Here is a 19,307-nt window from a genome sequence, read left to right as displayed (position 1 = left end):
AAAATCTTACAAAATGTTATATATTTTCAGGAAATATTGGTAAATTGTTTTGAATTTGAAATAAAATGTATTAAATTTTATGACATGATATTAGAATATAATATTTAGGTTTCATCTGCGGTATATTAAAATGAAAAAACAAAAACAAAATAAATACTTTTTTTTTTTATTTTGAATATATTACATTTTTCTCATTTTTTTGTTGTATTTAGGAAAAGAAAAAAAAGAAAAAATATTTTCGCTCACATTTCTCTTGTTAAACTGGTCAAGTATTTATGGTACTTAATGAAAAAAAAATTTAAAAATTGCTAAAATGTGTTATTCTCTACATTTTATTGATTTACTCCACAATGTTTCACAATTTTAAAATACTACTTATTGCTCACATTATGATTAGATTTAATACTTTCACAAATGCAAACACTCTATTTTAGTAACAATTTGTGTGGATTTAATGTAATAAAAAAACTGCTTATGTTTGTACTTATATTTATTCATTTTTTAAATAAAAAAATACACACTTTGACTATTTTTGTTTTATATAATAAAAAATAATAATCTTCACACTACTCTAAGGTGTTAAACATATTAACAAAGTAGTATCAATGATAATAATAAAGAGGTTTAAAAAAAAAAAAGTCAAAATATTATAAGGGGGCGTTTCTGGTGTTGGAGGAGGCTGGACAAGTGTTGTTTCAGCTCTGAAAATGATAAACTACAGCCCTGGAGGCAACAACGAACCAAAAACACAAAAATGACATCAACTCGCTGACAAATGAACAAAATAATCAGCGAGTGGTCCTAAAATGACGTCTCTTGCACCCACTGAGTGTTTTTGTACCTGTTGTCAGTCTTGAGAGTCTTGACTCATCCCGCTGGCCCTGCTGATTTATTTCGGCCGGGCCGGCGGAGTCCTGCGGAAAATATGCATGCTTATGAGTGTCTCTTTGTCAAGCACCAGACCTCTGTAATATTTCGCACCCAGGTGACGCCAGCCCGAAGAGCCACCACTCCACATCGCTTTAACCCTCGCAGTGCCGTTCACCAACTTCATCTGGGAAAGGAAAACCTGCCGGTGCCGCTTCAAATAAGCAGCACAATTTTTTCTTTTTATTTTTTGGAGGAGGAAACATAATGCAATGTGGGGAATCAAATTCCAGATAGCGCTTCACATAATCTTCTTATATTTTTGGGAGGTGATACTCTCAAGAATGTAAAACACTCCCAGATAAGATTTTGGAGCGCGACCAAGCATTTTTTTTTGGAGGGTTATGGCCTTTAGGATATTGTTTTGTCGCCATGGCAACATGTGACTCAGCCTTGACGTATATTGCTAGCTTCCGGAAAGTGTGTGTGTGTGTGTGTGCTCCTATGGTACCTTTAACACCTCCTTCCTGTCAAGTCACCAAAATAAAAACACGCAGACAGAGTAGGGGGGGTGGGGGGGGGGGGGGTTAAGTGGCTTTTTTTTGGGGGGGGGGGTTATGGGATGCAAAGGTGTGAGAGGTCCCCTTTACATTTACAGCCTCTGCAGAAATGGAGGAAGTGGTGCAGTAAAGCGGCAGTCATGCTACACAGCCCCCTCAAATCACTTCCAAGTAGAAGACAGTGGAAGTCGCAGGCAGGAAGAGTAACGTCGAAACACGGCATGAGACAGTTCATCAGAAATGGCCCCCAAAAATATTTTTGCTTACTTTTATTACATATTTATATCAAGGGTTGCCAAACTGTGGCTTGAGTGCTGTGTTATTTTTTTTATTTTATATAACATCATTTTTTTTTTAAATAATTATTTTTAACTCATTTTGCTGCAATAAATGAATTCCAGTTGTGTTATCGTTAGTTTATGTCGAGTACATACAGAGTTATGTATCACTTGGATGTTTTTGTTTTATAGCTTTACATTATTAAATTCACGACATGTGACACATTTGGGTTTCATGTACAGATAAGATTTATCTTAAACTGCAGAAATAGTTATGCAAATTATATCACGCCAATTAACCACAGAAATTGTATTTGCTGTTACACTATTTTAACATAGCCTTGAAATATTACAGTTGTGGTTTTACAAAAATATAAAATAATATAATTGTTGTCATTTTTTTTTAAGCGACTTGATGAGACCATTTGAGCATGAGTGAGGCAGGGTGCACACATGTAGACCCATTATGCAAATGAAGGCATCACTTGCAGGCCCAAACACTAATGGGCCAAGCTCAGTAAACACCCCCCCCCCTCACTTCTCTCCCATGTAGATTTGAGACAACAAAAGATTAGCACTATTTGCAAATATACAACCGAGTTCAAAGGCAACACTCTCTCGGCTCGCTTCCCCTTCCTTTGTCTCATGTGTCGGCGCACTAAATCATGCAAGACTCACACGGATTTCGGCTGCGAAAAAGCAAATCCTTACGTGAAAGCCCGTGCGTGAAATGTGCGTTTTTCTCACTGGATTTGGCTTTTGGGGTGATTATGAAACAGATGTATCAAATTGGGGAAATGTGGCGGCGTAAAGGCGGTCTTGGAGACTGTCGGGGGCCGAGGTGGGCGCGCCCTAAACCACGCCCCCTGCAGCCCCCCCATGTGGTCCCCGGGGGCCCTTAAAATCATGGGGCCTTGCGCGTGTGTGCAGTCAGTACGCAGCAGCTTTGCTTGGATCTGCTCGTGTGTGTGTGTGTGAGTGTGTGTCGTTCAAGCGGAAATATGAGCTCTTCCTCGTCATCGTCCGCAAACCCGGACCAGCGGCTGGAGCACCTCCTGAGTGCCGTGGAAAGCGAGTTCCAGAAGGGCAGCGAGAAGGGCGACGCGTCCGAGAGGGATATTAAACTGTCGCTGGAGGACGCCGACTTGTGGAACAAGTTCAAGGAGTTGACCAACGAGATGATTGTGACCAAAACGGGACGGTAGGGATGACTTTCACGCACTTTTTACGCACGGTCACGGTGGGGAAAGGGCAAGTTGCTTTTTTCTTTTTTTTTTTCTTACCTTTCGGGTTTCCCCCGCAGGCGCATGTTCCCGGTGCTCAGAGCCAGCGTGAGCGGCCTGGATCCCAACGCCATGTACTCGGTGCTGCTGGACTTCGTGGCGGCGGACAACAACCGCTGGAAGTACGTGAACGGCGAGTGGGTGCCTGGCGGCAAACCGGAGCCGCAGAGCCCCAGCTGCGTGTACATCCACCCGGACTCGCCCAACTTCGGAGCGCACTGGATGAAGGCGCCCGTGTCCTTCAGCAAAGTCAAGCTGTCGAACAAACTCAACGGCGGGGGACAGGTAAGCAAAAGACAAGCGAGCGAGAATGGCAAAACGAGCGCTGAACGGACAAGGGTGTGACGTGAACACGCGATTTTCTCAGATTATGCTCAACTCCTTACACAAATACGAGCCCAGGATACACATCGTGAAGGTGGGAGGCATCCAGAAGATGATCAGCAGCCAATCGTTCCCAGAGACGCAGTTCATCGCCGTCACCGCGTACCAGAATGAAGAGGTCTGGTGGTCGTAAAGGCTCGTTAAAATGATGACATTTTTTCTTTATGGGGACAATTCTTGAAAAAAATTCAATAAATCACTTTTCCACAGATTACAGCCTTGAAGATAAAGCACAACCCCTTCGCCAAGGCCTTCCTGGATGCCAAAGAAAGGTCAGTGGGAATTGGTCTAAAAAATTCTCTTTTTAATGACAAATAATGTCTCTTTGGTCATTTATAGTGACGAGCAACATTCTTCCACAAGAAGTCCGAAACCACAATTAAATGCGCATCCACATCTTCCCATTCAGACATTTGAATAACTTTTTGTTCAACTTAGACACAATTTTTTTCCCAGCATCATATTTGTGATTCAACTCCACTTTCTTTCAACGACGTGAACCACGACACCTTTCCCTCAAAATCTTCTGTATTCCAGGAGCGATCACAAGGACATGCCCGACCACAGCGTGGACAACCAGCAGTCGGGCTACTCCCAACGTGAGTCTCCTGAATCCAGAAATGCTGACAAAAAAAAAAAAAAAAGAAGACAAATATGTTGTTGTTGTTTAATCAAACAGTGGGAGGTTGGTTCCTCCCGGGGCAGAGTCCCATCTGCCCCAGCAGCAGCCCGCCGCAGTTCAGCGGCACGGCGGCCCACTCGTCAGGCTCGTACTGCGAGCGCTACTCCAGCCTGAGGAGCCACCGGGCCAGCCCGTACCCCGGCCACTACCCCCATCGCGCCTCTAGTACCAGTAAGCCCCTCAACACTTTACTACTTTCATTCAAAATCCAAGACGGATGAATGTTATTTCATCTTTCTCCGTACAGACAACTACATGGACAACACCTCCGCGAGCCTGGCGCCAACCCACGACAGCTGGTCCGCCCTCCCGATCCCAAATTCCACAGGCATGGGCACCCTGTCCCACACCACGAACTCCACATCCAACTCCAGGTGAGACCACCCACCCACCGCTAAAATAAAAAAACACAAATTGTATTTTTGGGGAATTAATTGGTCACTTAACTCATTCATGACCAGCTAAGTAAAAAAAAAAGGGGATTTTTGACGTCTTTAGCCGTCAATGGCAGTAAATGAGTAAATATTTTGTTGAATTGCCCAATTTAGGATTTTTTTTTTTTTTTGCCTTGAAATTTGGAGTTCACACATCTTTTAACACATTTTTTTTTATAACCCCCAAATGTTTGCTTCTTCAGTCAGTACCCCAGTTTGTGGTCCGTGGCAGGCACCACCCTCACCCCGTCGGGCTCGGCGTCGGGCTCCATCCCAGGCGGTTTGACCTCGCAGTTCTTGAGGGGCTCCTCCTACACGGGCCTGACGTCCTCGCTGCCCGTCTCGTCGCCGTCCTCCATGTACGACCCCGGGCTGGGCGAGGTGGGCGTCGGGGTGGGCGACGCTCAGTTCGAGAGCTCCATCGCCCGGCTCACGGCCTCGTGGGCGCCCGTGGCACAAAGCTACTGAGAGGGATGCAAGTTGTTTTGTTCCGCTAACATCCAAGTGTATATCTTTGTACATAGACTAAATTAACTTGCCGTGATGTTTCCATGTCAACGTGCTTTTTAAGATTCAAGTGCCTTCCTCGCAAGCGGGGGGGGGGAGGTCACCATGCCCCCCCCCCTTGCACATGTATATAACTATTTGTATTTGAACTCAATGTGAGTTGTTATTTATGTCATTTAATAATAAATTAAAAAGTGTTTACTTCAAATTGTCTTCCCTTGTCATTTTAATAGCAGTTAAACGGGTGGACTAAAATTCGAAAACATCTGCCGTAAAGCACTTCACAATTGTGGCATACGCTAAAACATTCATTGAGCCATGGAGCTTGAAAGTTTAAGTTAAGAATTGTCAAATGACGACATATCACAGTCAAATGAAAAGGTCTGCATCAAAGCAGTCTTTATGACATGTGCTCGGAAATTTCCGATTTTGTAGCTTTGCTAATATTTAATGGGTGCACGTTAAAACAATTCAAGATGCTCAGATTTATCTTTATGAAGTGTTCATCCGTTTTTTTTAAGCTGCGAGTCCAAAAGTCAGTTGCCAAGAAATGACCAAAATTGAACGAGCCTGCATTAAAGGCACGGCATTTCTGACGGGTGCTCTAATATATATGTAAAGCACTTTAGCTTTTAGCTTTAAAAAGTCTTTTTTTTTTTTTTTTTAAGAGTTGCAAAATGTCAATGTCTGAAAATTTAAAGTGTTTGCATTTAAGCACTCACTTTGACAGGGAATTTGATTCATAAACGAAATGTCGCAGACACCCTGTAGCTCATTGGTCATCTGCACAATCTTATGCGACACAATACAAAAGCAAAATCAAATGGATCTTGCTTCATAATTCGATTCAATAGCTGCAGCGACAAGCACATTGAGCGAATACACCTGAGGGGGCTGCGTGATGCCACGGGTGCTATGTGAGTGTCAGGTCCTCAGACGAAGATGGCGGGGTGGTGAGGGGGTAGCAAATGACGGAATGGTCCTCACCCAGGTGCAAATGAAGGCTGGCGGGTCACAGGGCCACAGGCAAACAGTAGTGAAGCAGAAATGTGACCTGCAGCTGGAGGGGAGGGGGGGGGGGGCAAGTATAGCATAGCATAGTGCAGCAAACTTCGAGACTTGAGAAGGACAAAATAAAAATCATTACTTGTATTTTTGTCAGCGATAAACATCTTACTGGCAAGCATTTTGAAATATCAACCAATAAATCCACACACATGAGTCCAGAATAGATTTTGAAGACTTCCATTAAATTGATCAAAATGTGGAACCTCGGTTGTAGAACGGAATCAGCGCTCATGGACTGACGACAAAACAAAAACAGAACAAAATCAACACACTTACGGCAAGCTTCACTTTCATTTAACTTCATTTGGTGCGCTGATGTTGATGAGCACTTGTGGGGAGGATGTTTGCTGTTGCTCTTTGCTCAGGCTGCCGTCGTAAACATCTGCGGTTAAGTCCTAGCAGTGTGTTTGAACTGAAGCACTTGTCCCTTTAAAAAAAAATAAAATAAATAATGGCCTATCTCCTCAGACCTGTGTTGGTTTTCCCTAATTGTCAATTGGTAGTTTGACTTGGAAGTGTGTATGTTCCAAATATACGCTTTGACAGAGTGTGCCTGACACCCACACGTGGAGACCCAACAAAAGCACATGTTAAGGATGCCGGCCTTTAGTCATGGATTACTGCAAGAAAAAAATAATTGGTTTATTAGCGATACATGGCCATGTTTGGCATCACATCATTTTCCATTTCTAAAGTCTGTTCGCTTAAAGCGAACACAAAACGACAAATCTTAAAGTCTGGCTAGCAAAACGAGCTTTGTTGTTGGAGTCGTTATGAACGTTGGAGCAAATATTTGGGTACAGAGATGTGAAAAACATAATACTCACAGGAAGACATGTGCGATCGCATATTTCTTGCACCCAAGTCCAAGTCCGAGTCAGTTAAGTATTTCCCGATACAGATTTCCAATCCATTTCCTCAGCAATAAATTTAAAAAAAAAAAAAAAAAAGCACATCCAAATTTTCTGATTGTTTTTTTAAATTCAGATAAAGGTATCCCGACATGATAATTGTTCATACGGCTGTAGGTCTGCAAATATTTGATTCATGACTTAAGAAAAAAAAAATATCAGCCGGTAGATGAAAATCATGTGATCTGGTCCGATTTATGATCGTGACAATTCAATTCACACTCATATTCTTTATCCTCTGCAAAAACGACTCATGCAGTTTACAAAACTACCAGTTGCAATGATCTTTAGTATTGACCGACCGCATTATACTGCCCCCTGGTGGACAAACGACACAATGCCCATTGCATGAAGTCACGATGCATAAACTGTTTTCTTTTCAAATAATTGCTGGATTTATTTTAGAAAGTACAACACTGTCTTAAAAACACATTATAATTTTTGTTTTGTTGATGTATTTTGGGGGAGGTCTGGGCAGGATTCTGGAGTTGATTAAAGCCATGACGTCTAATGAGAGTATTGGCTTGGACCATTTCCTGTTCCGTAATTATTACATTTTTCTTCTTTACCAGCAGAGGAAACACACACACAAAAAGACAAAAGAAGTGACGTGGCCTGCTACACCGTTTTCAAGATGGCGGCAGGACACTCTGCTCTGGTGCCACAGTGGGAGATTTACGAGTGCCCAAAAAAAAAAAAAAAAAAAGCCATGGAGTCTGGAATTGTCTGCGGGGAGGTGTGTTTGCAGAACCTCTTCGGGCCTGTCCCTCTGATGTCTGTGTGTGTTCGTTAATGAACAAATTCTGCTACCTTGGTGAGACATTGCTCTCAGCTGAGTAGACTGGACGAGACCTCCGCCTCCTTGCCCTCAAACAGCACCTCCCCTCCTCCAGGCCTCCCCATCCTTCCCACCATCGGGCCCCTGCACCACCATCGCCGCCGCCGTGGCTACTCGTGTCCAGTCTGTACGATATTAAGACCACAATGTTCCGAACAACAAATCAAGCATATTGCGCAATTTGTGTCATGTGATACTATTTTTTTTTTAAATTGTGGGCGTTCTTACCAGGCAAAACATTTGGTTCATTGTCCTGTTTTTTACAGTTGAGTAAACACGTTTGTTTTTTTCCGCCATTGTGATTAAAGCAGTTTCAACCCACACTGATGTGGTCCTATTGTTTTCTTTTTAAATATATTAAACATCAGAGATAAGTCATATAATTCAATTTTATTTTACTTCTGGGTGTTTATTTTCTATTATCATAATCAGTTAAATTTAACAGTGTTTTTTAATTTCTATAAAACCCTTCCTATTCAATTTTTTTTTTAAAATAGGGTCAATTTGATGCAATGGTATAATTATATATATATATATATTTTCATGTTGTTTTTAATAATTCAATCAATTAAATTCATCATGGCATTGTGTTTATATTGTTTTTCATTAGGGTTAAAAATGTTTTTGAATTTAAATGTATTTTATTTCATGACTTAAGTAATTTTCATGCAATTAACTGAAATGCATTAGAGCATTTTTTTTTTATTTTGTCAGACGTTTACAGCAAGAAAGAGTTGAAATTCTAATACTTAATTGTATGATTAATTCAATAATGCTTAATTATGATTTCATTCATTTAAATATAGCTTCAATCCGTCCGGCCTTCAGTCCATAATGAGCCGTCATATTGCAAAAGTAACAGATGCCTGAGGCGTGTTCTGGGGTCGCGCGCGCAATTCCACACACGAGGAACATTTGCTAGCCGGCATAAGCTAACGCACGGCGGCCCCTCGCACCGACTGTTCAGCAAACTGCTGCGGAGGCGAGAGTGACATTTTAGCAGTGGCGCATGATAGCGTGCGCAGAAGTGAGAAACAAGACTTTTAACTCGTTGGGAGAAACACGGCGGGTTGGGAACCGCGTGTCAATGGTGGCGTTCACATGAGAAAGGAGGAAAGCGTGCTCTTGTTTGTATGCGATATATTAGCAAAGGACATCCAAGTCAATGCTGTTTTTAGCTGAAGAAAAGGGGAAAATTGACTTTAAGATATAAAAACCAAATAAATAAAAATAAGTTAATTTGTATTATTCAGTTTCTTCACTTGTGTTAAGAAATGCACAGCAGGCCGGATTTAATGTGCCGTATTAGACCCATCTGGTAGCTGGCCTACTTCTGGTAAAAAAAAATTTAAATTAAAAAAAATAAAATAAATGAATAAAAATACATTTAAAAAATTCACAGTGAAAGCAAAACACATTCCTCCCTTTTTCATGAAATAAGAGCATTTGCAGATAAAATTATTTAATTCCTCTGTGCCGTATTTGAATTGGGCTGGAGGTTCCTCTCTGCTGGTTAATCATCCGTGGATTAAACATTCTTTTTTAATTAACTCGTATTTGGGATAGGCTGATCACCCGTAGTCTTAAAGAAAGTTCAAATACGTATAGGGGTTAACAACGTCCTCGTGTGGTGATTTCAATCTATAACAAGACTACAGAGGAACTAAATAGTTAACCACAATGCTTTGATTTATTAACAAAACAATTTGCACCCTTCGAACAGAGATGAGAGATACTTGATATCTGGATGTGAATGAAAACATAACGAGTTGATGTGCAGCCAGGCATCGTGGTGGACACAAACACAAACACGCACACACACGTACACGGCAGATCTCAGCTGAATTTGGCTTTGGAGAAGTCCATCTCGGGATGCTGCTCCATGAACCTGCAGGCAGAGCGGCACAGTTAGCGCCGGCCGCTCGGGCAAGTTTGGTTCAGTACAAGCATACTTTTTCAGGATGTCCTGCTTCTTCTGCTCTTCGGATGTGGGGAGGCCCATGGACTTCTGCCGCTGGTCGTACATCATCTTCTCCACCATGCCGCGGGTTTCTCCGTCCAGGTCAGACAGCTGGTCCACAGGTGTTTTCATTTTAATATGACATTCTTTTTCTCTTGGGATAATATGACTTTATAAACCTAATAGTGAATATTTTTTATTGGAATAATCTGACTTAATTATGACAGTTTATTGTATTTTTTTTCTGTGGAAATATAATTCTCTAAAAAAATAAATAAATCCTAATTCGTTTTAATGTTTCAATTTTTTATCTTGGGAAATGATGGGAGTTTGTGTTAAAACATTGCGAAAATGTGATTTGGTTCTCGCGTCTACCATTTAAAGCCATGTGCATCAAAAGCACAGACAACAGAAGAATGTGATGATAGTGACCCCAAGTGGACAAAAATAAATCCTGCACCCCACACTAACGTGTTATAAAAAGGGTATATGAGCTCACTTGTATACGGCTTTTCTACCTGCGGTATCCATGCAAAATCACTTATTATACGATTAATTACTTAATCAATGGGATAATGAACAGAATACGCAATTAAAAAAAATGTTTAATAACGTCAGCCATACTTACTTTTTGTTTTTTTACGTAATATGACATTTTTCCAAAGATGTTTTCTTTTCAGAGTAACCCCATAACAGTCCATGGACGCGAACAGTTTGAGAGAGATATTTTTCAAACTGATGTTACCTTTGAGTTCTCTGGGCAGATCTTTTTTGTGTTTATTTCCGGATCCGTGTCAACAACCTTGCTCCACCATTCCATTTTGTTAATCTGTAATTCAACACAATAGGTCAGTCGTTGTTTGAGCTCCTTCCCAATGAGAGCAGAAAGGCGATCCCACCTTCTCCAAGTGGACGACCACCACCTTGCCGTCATCTAACAGCCAGGAGCTTTCCTCCACCTTCACCTCGTTGAAGAGCTGCCCCTGCACGACGGGCGGGTGACCTTTCAGGCCAACCTTGATGGACTGCCGCTGAATGTCCACCACCACGTCTCGGCCCTTGATGCGGAACTTCACGTCGAATGGCACAGTCAGCTGTGGGCGGTAAAACACGAGCTCAGATCGATTTGCCGTGTTTGAGCATCATGAACGCACTTTTATCTTGAAACACGCACATCCAATTCGGATAGTGTCTGGGTCCACTTGTAGCTGGGCAGATCGGCGCCGTTCCCTGCATTTGGCTTCAGTTTGTCTTTGTCCTTCTCGTCCTCTTCCTCCGAGTCGGACTGGACATGTAAAAGAAGTTTGCAAGTCAGCACAATTTAACAGAGCAGCATGAACTCGCCTGTTGTTGTGGGTCAAATTAATCCATGTAAAAACAAGAATAATAAATGTGTTCTTTAACCAGCCATATTCTTGCTCTCTTTTTAATAGATATATATTTTTTAATTCTTAAATAATACAATACATATTTTGACCCAGCAAAAATGCAAGTATCTGCGAAGGGAGAGGAAATGTCACTTTTACTTTTAGTTGTCAACCTCTAAAATATTGTAAAAAATGTATGTGGGAGTCAACATGCTGAAAGGGCAGGTGCGTGAATGTTCATATGCTCACCCCCTTGTTTTTTTCGCCCTTATCCGCTGGCTTGTCCACCTTCTCAGTTTCCGTCACCTTCTTCTCGTCTTTCTTCTTTTGCAAGATACAAGCATGGTGGTGAAGATTATCAAGGAAGAACAAGGGAAAAACTCACATGAGGAAAGAGAACAAGAGAATCACCTTGTCGAGTTCCGTCTGAAGTTTCTCCGCTTCCTCGTCAGTCAGCTCCTGAATCCTGGGTGCATCCTGGCTCTTCTTCTTGCGCTCTTCCTCCTCGGCTAGCTGAGCGGCCCGCTTGGCTCTCTCCTTCTCTTGCTTCTTCTGCTTTTCCCGTTGCGCTTCCTTTGCTATTGTACTTTGGCGGGCGAAAGCATCCTTGACAAGCTAGAAAGACAAAAAGAAGCTATAATATGTGATTAACAACACGTTAGACAGCCATTGCGAACCATACTCACCTTTTCTGCGGCACCTGCATCACCACCGGTGAAAAAGTCTGTTTTACGCCGCAGGAAACTGAAAAATGTATTTACTAACTGGAGACAGAAGTACACAATGTTAAATAATGAGAATTTGATATGAAATATTGCCCCCCGCCCCCACTAGAAATGTCAAAATCGTTGCAGTTGGTACATTTATTTGGTACACAAAAATAAAATGGCTGACTTTTTTTTTTTAATATTAGGAAGATTTATTTAAATGTTTCATTCTCGATTTCACACGTGTACCGTCTCACAAAATATATTGTCCATGACACGAATTTATAACATATTCAACGCTTTCATAAAACACATTGTACACGACACGAGCTTTAATAACACCGAATATGCTTTTAAAAGGCGTGTGCGCCGCCTAGCTAATAGCCAACCACGTTAGCCTGACCGTTAGCTTGAATCACGTCACAAAAGCGTCCACTTCAATACCTCGTGCACTCCGCCTTCGTGCTGCTGCGCCATAACCATCAGCATGCCGTCATATTTCTCCTCGTCGTCGCCCATTATTATTCAATATGGGAAAAAGGGACGAAACGCAAAGCTAAATGACTGAATTACAGATAAACGGTAAACGAGGTCGGCCTGGTTGTGTTGCGCGAATCACTTCCTGGAAACAAGCCCCGCCTCTTACGTAGGAACCCAATCGGAAGGACGGATTTTAGGTGAAAGTTTAGACAGCCAATAGAAAGAGGACATTGGTTTGAACGGAAGTGACGTATTGATCGGGTGGGTCCTTCTAGAGAAATCCAAGCGGACGAAAACATGGACGGTGTGCAAGATGGAGATCCGCGGTATCTTAAACGAAAAGTGAAGGGATGCACACTCGATGTCCACCCGACGGAGAAAGCTATCGTGGTCCAGTATGAGGTAGAGGCAACGATACTCGGAGAGCAGGGCGATGCCATGGTTGGAGGTCGTAAAGAGTGTCAGAAAATCATTCGCCTGAAAAGCTTGAATTCTAACACCGACACATCGTCGTTAGCTCGCAAAGTGGTGGAAGAATGTCATTTGATTCATCCCTCAAAGCTTAATGAGGTCGAGCAGCTGTTGTTTTACCTTCAAACCCGCAGGCAGTCAAATGACGACCAAGAGAAAAAACACACCTCCCCTCGAGATTTCGCACCTTATGCAGGTGAGGAGCTCAACGAGGAGGCGAGCATCAACAACATGGACGAGTATTTGGAGCTGCTCTACGAGGACATCCAGGAGAAGATTAGGGGAGCCACACTCATCTTTCAACTGGCCCGTAACCCGGACAACTTGGAGGAACTCAAGCAGAATGAGATGGCTTTGGCGGCATTGGCTCGAGTATTGAGGGAAGACTGGAAGCAAAGCGTGGACCTGGCAACAACCATAATTTGCATCTTTTTCTGCTTCTCGAGTTTTTCACAGTTTCACGGACTAGTCACGCATTTCAAGATCGGGGCCCTGTGCATGAACATAATTGAACATGAGCTCAAGAGGTATGACCTGTGGCAAGATGAGCTCCAAAGGAAGAGGAAGGCCTACGAGGAATTTACCGAGAACCAAAATCTGAAGAAGGAGCACGAGAAGTCCCTCAAAAAGTATCAAAGCCTTCTTACGAAGCAGGAGCAGCTTCTCAGAGTTTCTCTATGCCTGCTGTTGAACCTCGCTGAAGACACTCACACAGAACTAAAGATGAGGAACAAAAACATAGTGAACATGCTCGTGAAGATTCTGGATAGGAAGGATGAAGATCTACTTTTGGTGGTCGTCTCCTTCCTCAAGAAACTTTCCATCTTCTTGGAAAACAAGAATGACATGGCTGAAGTACTTGCAGTCGAGAAGCTGGCCCTGCTGGTTCCAAGTGAGCATGAAGACCTCCTGAGCATGACATTACGCCTACTGCTCAACCTTTCCTTTGACACTGCTCTGCGCAACCAAATGGTCCAAGCTGGACTCATTGCCAAACTCTCCTCGCTGCTGGCTGATGAGAGCCAGAGACAGCTCAGCATGTGCATTCTCTACCACATCAGCATGGAGGACAGATTTAAGTCCATGTTTGCCACCACCGACTGCATCCCACAGCTCATGAAGACGATTTACGAGTTCGGAGAGCAAAAGATGGATTTTGAACTCATCTCGCTGTGCATCAACTTGGCTGCTAATAAGGTCAATGCCCAAGTTATGTGCGAAGGAAACGGTCTGAAGATGCTGATGAAGCGCTCGGTGAAACTGAAAGACGTTCTGGTGATGAAGATGATCAGGAATATTTCCCAGCACAACGGTCCGACCAAAAGCTTATTCCTGGACCACGTCGGGGACTTGGCGGCTCAGATCAACGTGGCAAAAGCTGAAGAATATGTGATTGAGTGTCTCGGAACGCTTGCAAATCTGACCATTCCTGACCTGGACTGGGCGCTGGTTCTTAAAGAGTACAACTTGGTGCCTTACCTGAAAGACAGACTTAAACCAGGTGAGGCCGAGGATGATTTAATTCTGGAGGTGGTCATCTTGATTGGCACTGTGTCCATGGACGACTCTTGCGCGGCCATGCTTGCCAAGTCTGGCATCATCCCTGCTCTCATTGAGCTGCTCAACGCCCAACAGGAGGACGACGAGTTCGTCTGTCAGATCGTCTATGTTTTCTATCAAATGGTCTTCCACAAAGCGACCAGAGACGTCCTCATCAAAGACACACAGGCCCCGACGTACCTCATCGACCTGATGGATGACAGCAACGCGGAGATCCGTAAAGTTTGCGACAACACGCTGGATATCATCGCCGAGTACGACGACGAGTGGGGGAAGAGAATTCAGAATGAAAAGTTCCGCTGGTACAATTGCCAGTGGCTTGAGATGGTGGAGAACCGGCAGATGGATGAGACAGGCGAGTCCTTACTCTACGGCGACGATGGCGACTCCTTCATTGAGAACAGAGACATTCTCGAGAGACCTGATTTCTTATACAGTGCCGATGGGATCATCTCAACAGATGGTGCAATCAGTCCCGAGTTCTACGCAAACTTTAAGAACGGAGAGCTGGGCCCGTCGTATATGGGAAGCGTTTCGGATGAGTTTACCACGGCAGGCCACGGTCCGACAGATCGTCCGGTCAGCGCTTATGGCTTTCGACCTGATGAGCAGCTTTTCAACTACACCACCTCCTCCCAGTTGACGTGGAATCTTGCCAACGTCAATACTGATCCGGCCATTTAGCGTGGCGTCATCGTTCTCCTAAAGCTGCGAAGAAATATTCAAAGAGTAAAGAATTCAGTGTTTGGTAGAATTTCACAGTCAAACGGAAAATTTCAAAAATGTTGAACACATTGAATGTTCGGAACACCAATGTCATTTAAAGCAAGTTGAAGCGAGCAGCATGTCATACTGACTTAGCGATGAATCCTTTTTCTAATTATGCATTTGCAGTACGCAAGTTACAGTCCTTTGCAACCTTATTTGAAAGGCAACTTCCCATTGGACATCTAACGTAATCGCTTGTTGTCTCCAGCAAATGTGCACTTTGTTGTGAATTAGTCTTTAGTATTACATTCCATCTTGCAGTTTAGAATTAGAATTAGAATTAGAAATCCCTTTATTGTCATTGTACTCAAGTGTGCAACGTGATTAGAGGGCTCCCCTCTCCAGTGCAATACAACAATAATACAGACAAATATATAAATTAGATAAATAAATAAGAGAGTGCAATGGAATTTAGTACTGAATAGTGGATATAAAAACACATCACAATGCTGTTCTGCAAGGTAAGGGTGTTCTCGTGTGCGTGTGAGAGTTCAGAATGGAGATGGCTCTCGGAAAGAAACTGTTTCTCGTTTTGTGTCAATTGTAAACTTTATGTGAATGTAATTCACAAAGAAATTGTGTTTGTTTTCGCTTGCTGCAAATCAAGTTTTCATTAGCTCGTATTTATTGTCTCACTTGTAGGTTCGCATGACTAAATAATTAACGTGAAACCAATAAAAAAATGAAATGAAAGTGTACTTTTATTTTCTATCGTGCTTCTATTATTTTTGTGATTATTGCATTTCAATGTACACAAGTGTGAATCAATAACCACATTACTATTATAACAGCATTATTAAATCTGTATTTTAATTAGATATTAATGACGCAACCTGACACCATTGGTTTAGTTGTTTTTTTTAACAAGTCAACAGATGGCTTAATACATAAAAAGTAAAAAAAAAAAAGACAATACGTAACCTCACTGGATTTATTTTCTAAACCACTTAATTATTTTGTTTTTAAAAAAAAAACATCCTCAATTATAAAAACATTTAGTCTGATCTGCATCTATACATCTTTTGTTAAAAGAATAAAATCACAAGCAAAACCCAAGGCGCACAAGTCCCCAGTAATCACCAGATAAGAGCGCAGAGAGGCAGGTGGGTGACTTCCCACAACTTTTTATAAGCCGCCATGTGAGAAACGAACAGTAACAACTTCTAATCAACAGTGGTTTGGTCACACGGCCACAAAACCACTAATAAACTCGCTTCATTTAAACTTGTCAGGATGATTATCGGGAACCAGGCAACTCCCTTGATGGCGCTACGTAAGCGACACAAATGCAGCAGCCACAAGACATAAATTAGGTGGAGAAAAGAAAACATCGAGCGACTGGCGATGTGCCGCTCAATTAAAAAAAAAAAGGTTTTTAAAAATCAAGTACACGCAAACGCATGGTAAATATTAAACACAGAGCCCTGAGTTCACTTGTGTCATCGGCACGCAATTATGGCTCCTTGAAAGGGTTTGCGGGGTTCTCGGTTTACAACGGCGCAGAGGTCAAAGGTTACAAACAGCGCTGGCTAAATGAGCTAGTTTGCGTCGCACCAGGGGAATACATCGTCAGTGACATCTGTCCATCTGATTGTTTAATATTTCACAAGCTAAATCGGTCTTTCTACAATTACGGATTGCAATGACTTGGACGACGGCGCCTTCAGATTTGCGGGCAAGTTCAGATGACGTCGCCATAGGAACACAACTCTGTTGTAAATGGAGGACCCCGTGTAGTTTGTGGACAGATTCATGTTCTGACGGACGTGCAAATGAGCGGGACACCTGACGAGTTGGTCTCCGTGTGGGAGGGCGAGTAGCTGGTGGACGGTGAGCTGGACGGGTGACCTGTGGAAACAAAACACTAAGTTATGGATAGGAAAGTAGCACTTGGCGTCTGCCTCGTTCACAGAGCGGCATCAAGAGATTGTGATTTATTGTGAGGCAAATGACACACATAATAAATGAAAGGCAATTCTCACCTCCGTTGGTCCGCCACATGTCGCGGGCACACTTGTCAGAGGAGGTCAATTCTGATATTTGGATGTTTGGATTGGATTTGTAGTCGTCTTTGGGAAGAAAAAAAAAAAAAAGCAAAGAAAGCAATTATCCGCTGGCATGGTAGAAAAGTCACTCTACTGTCATCTTCGCTGCTGAGAAAATTGCAACTCTGCTGCTCATCAAAGTGGCAGCGTTAAATGTGTCAAAAGCACAAGTTGCAAACGAGCAACAATTAATCAGAAAATAAATTGATTTTACTTTTTTTTATACAGAGAGCACTGCTCAGGGAATAAATTCAACTGTGGTGGAACTTACTGTTGTTGCTGAACGCAAAAGAGCCGCTGTCCTTCATGGTCTCATTGCCGCTATCGGACAGCGTCCTCTCCGGGCGCGAGGCCACCGGCCGCTTCTTCTTCTTGCTGCGGCGCGTGCTGATGCGGATGATGCCGCGCACCAGCCGACACTCGGCCTCCTGCTCGTCCATCTGGTGCTCCTCGGCCAGTGAGTTGATGAGCTGGTTGATGGCCTTGCTCTTGCGCAGGAACACCGAGTCCGTGGTGCAGCGAGCCAACTCCTCAATCTGGTACTCGGTGTAGAGCTCCAGCAGCTTCTTGGTGATCAGCGAGTCCACGTTTTCCTCGCCGTCCTCCCAGTCATCCAGTCGTATGACCTCGTCCAGGGATGGGTGGCAGGGCTGGGTTTGAGGCACGTATGTCACAGAGTCGTCATCGATATAATGCCTCGGGCTGTCCACTTTGACTCCGGCGATGCAGACATCACCCAGCCAGTCCGCATCATCTTCTTCCTCCTCTTGGCAATCTGCCGGATTCTCAGCACGGAGGCTTAGTTTTTCCGGCTCCTCTGGGACGCTCTCTTTGGGTGCTAGACATGGCGCTCGCAGGCACACTCTGTACAGACCACATGTCAGGACGCTGCACATTAAAGTCCTGCAAGCTTGTGGAGAAGCACAGGGGTTGCAGTTTTGGGTGGCAGGCGATCGCTCGGTTGATGAAGGTAGGAAGTTGTCGCACTCCTTCCCGTTTGAGTCTTTCTGAGGGGATTCCAGCTCTGGCTCGGCAGGGTCCATGCAGTGCTCCTTGTAGGATGAAGACCCGCGGCTGCTTGTTTGGCTTGGTCCTCGCTTGTAGCTGCCGGGCCTCGAGCTTTCTCTCGCGTTGTCCACACCGCCTACAGACATGGTTTAAGGGTTTTGGGGTCTGGATAGAAATACAGAGATGTTAGTTAAAAGGGAAATTTTGGGAAAATTGCTTTTTATTGCCTTGCACAAAGAATTCATCGCTGGGGATACATTCTTATCCAAAAAATATCAACAGCCATTTTCAAGCAAGCACACATAAGCACGAGCATGTCAAACAAAGCCAAACAGGAAGGAGAGCTGCTAATTATGTGATGAAGTGCTGTCTCCATAAGTGAAATTGCCATCTTTCAACCCTTGCCAATCTTTATTTTTATGGGAGAGTGCAAATGTGATTGCGAGCAAGCACTTCTTGATTTGACTTTTAATCTCTTATTTTTTTTCATTTTTACATTTCCTCATTGGGGTACATTGACAATCAACCAATGGGTTCATAAAGCATAAGGAATGATAGACGGTTCAGAAAGTGGATGTATAGAATTTATATACTTTTGTCTTCGTTTTAAAAAGAAAATGTATAATATATGAGAAAAACGTCATGGCTGACGTCAGGTTGTTTTTCCAAGACATGACTAATCAATCATCAACAAAATTCTTAACGTCGCGGAATGGATCGCACGTTTCGCCCCACAATGAGTTATTATTACTAAAGAAGCAAATAAACGTTTTCGTAAGAGTTTAGTATATTTGGAGTAACTGAGGACGATAAACTTAATGGGCCATATTCCCGTCGGCGTATCAAAATAAATGTCACTTTCACGGGGGCGACGTCACTCTTTTTCCTCCATTACAGTACTGACGAATATCTCAGTAAACACGACTTACAAGTCACAGTTCGTCCACGTAGTAACTCGTAAACGATCGCTGCACTCTTCCCCTGTCATTTAACATGTCCTATTAATACATATCGAGAATAGAAACTTTGTTGTGGTCGTTCTTCGTTCGGGAAGTTAGCTTGTCGACAGTTTGATAGTGCACCTGAGCGTCAGGTAACGGGGTAGGACTTCCGGTCATGGCGTCCACAA

The 19,307-nt window shown here is 43.1% G+C and overlaps 4 protein-coding genes across 5 annotated transcripts; 2 read left to right on the top strand and 2 right to left on the bottom strand.

Annotated features, from left to right (window-relative positions):
* The first annotated feature begins 2,706 nt into the window (after positions 1-2,706).
* Positions 2,707-5,072, top strand: tbxta (T-box transcription factor Ta). The gene is made up of 8 exons (XM_088318306.1): positions 2,707-2,906; positions 3,009-3,273; positions 3,356-3,490; positions 3,583-3,644; positions 3,910-3,971; positions 4,052-4,225; positions 4,302-4,428; positions 4,692-5,072. The coding sequence occupies exons 1-8, from the start codon at positions 2,707-2,709 to the stop codon at positions 4,954-4,956; spliced, it is 1,290 nt and encodes a 429-aa protein (XP_088174432.1). The 3' UTR covers positions 4,957-5,072.
* A 3,863-nt stretch (positions 5,073-8,935) lies between these two features.
* Positions 8,936-12,502, bottom strand: nudc (nudC nuclear distribution protein). 2 transcript variants are annotated; one of them, XM_088318615.1, is made up of 9 exons: positions 12,291-12,502; positions 11,826-11,903; positions 11,551-11,754; positions 11,389-11,460; positions 10,947-11,057; positions 10,672-10,866; positions 10,518-10,601; positions 9,765-9,883; positions 8,936-9,700 (listed from the first exon to the last, which is right to left on the bottom strand). In XM_088318615.1, exons 1-9 carry the CDS (start codon positions 12,363-12,365, stop codon positions 9,649-9,651), a joined length of 990 nt encoding a protein of 329 aa, XP_088174741.1. In that variant the 5' UTR covers positions 12,366-12,502; the 3' UTR covers positions 8,936-9,648. The 2 variants fall into 2 exon arrangements, with proteins under 2 accessions (XP_088174741.1, XP_088174740.1); XM_088318614.1 differs by having other exon boundaries at positions 11,389-11,463; positions 12,291-12,500.
* An 81-nt stretch (positions 12,503-12,583) lies between these two features.
* Positions 12,584-15,823, top strand: kifap3a (kinesin-associated protein 3a). The gene has a single exon (XM_088318612.1). It carries the CDS (start codon positions 12,624-12,626, stop codon positions 15,039-15,041), a length of 2,418 nt encoding a protein of 805 aa, XP_088174738.1. The 5' UTR covers positions 12,584-12,623; the 3' UTR covers positions 15,042-15,823.
* On the bottom strand, positions 15,818-19,265 carry kdf1b (keratinocyte differentiation factor 1b). Its single transcript, XM_088318613.1, has 4 exons — positions 19,108-19,265; positions 17,442-18,343; positions 17,108-17,194; positions 15,818-16,973 (listed from the first exon to the last, which is right to left on the bottom strand). The coding sequence occupies exons 2-4, from the start codon at positions 18,322-18,324 to the stop codon at positions 16,876-16,878; spliced, it is 1,068 nt and encodes a 355-aa protein (XP_088174739.1). The 5' UTR covers positions 18,325-18,343; positions 19,108-19,265; the 3' UTR covers positions 15,818-16,875.
* Positions 19,266-19,307: the final 42 nt, after the last annotated feature.

The sequence above is a fragment of the Idiotropiscis lumnitzeri genome, chromosome 16 (assembly GCF_059441095.1).
Source record: "Idiotropiscis lumnitzeri isolate Australia: NSW breed Sydney's pygmy pipehorse chromosome 16, RoL_Ilum_1.0, whole genome shotgun sequence".
NCBI classification, from domain to species: Eukaryota; Metazoa; Chordata; class Actinopteri; order Syngnathiformes; family Syngnathidae; genus Idiotropiscis; species Idiotropiscis lumnitzeri.
Note: the sequence above shows the minus strand (reverse complement) of the source record. Positions and strands in the feature narration are given on the sequence as shown.

What these genes read in the sequence shown, in the direction of transcription:
- kdf1b (XM_088318613.1), bottom strand. Translation starts at nt 18,324, where the DNA reads ATGTCTGTAGGCGGTGTGGACAACGCGAGAGAAAGCTCGAGGCCCGGC. An exon ending in TTTTGCGTTCAGCAACAACA is followed by an intron (nt 17,195 to 17,441) that starts GTAAGTTCCACC and finishes TTCTTCCCAAAG; the next exon opens with ACGACTACAAATCCAATCCA. An exon ending in CATGTGGCGGACCAACGGAG is followed by an intron (nt 16,974 to 17,107) that starts GTGAGAATTGCC and finishes TTGTTTCCACAG; the next exon opens with GTCACCCGTCCAGCTCACCG.
- nudc (XM_088318614.1), bottom strand. Translation starts at nt 12,365, where the DNA reads ATGGGCGACGACGAGGAGAAATATGACGGCATGCTGATGGTTATGGCG. An exon ending in ACGAAGGCGGAGTGCACGAG is followed by an intron (nt 11,904 to 12,290) that starts GTATTGAAGTGG and finishes TTCTGTCTCCAG; the next exon opens with TTAGTAAATACATTTTTCAG. An exon ending in TTCAGACGGAACTCGACAAG is followed by an intron (nt 11,464 to 11,550) that starts GTGATTCTCTTG and finishes ATCTTGCAAAAG; the next exon opens with AAGAAAGACGAGAAGAAGGT.
- kifap3a (XM_088318612.1), top strand. Translation starts at nt 12,624, where the DNA reads ATGGACGGTGTGCAAGATGGAGATCCGCGGTATCTTAAACGAAAAGTG.
- tbxta (XM_088318306.1), top strand. Translation starts at nt 2,707, where the DNA reads ATGAGCTCTTCCTCGTCATCGTCCGCAAACCCGGACCAGCGGCTGGAG. An exon ending in ATTGTGACCAAAACGGGACG is followed by an intron (nt 2,907 to 3,008) that starts GTAGGGATGACT and finishes TTTCCCCCGCAG; the next exon opens with GCGCATGTTCCCGGTGCTCA. An exon ending in AACTCCACATCCAACTCCAG is followed by an intron (nt 4,429 to 4,691) that starts GTGAGACCACCC and finishes TTGCTTCTTCAG; the next exon opens with TCAGTACCCCAGTTTGTGGT.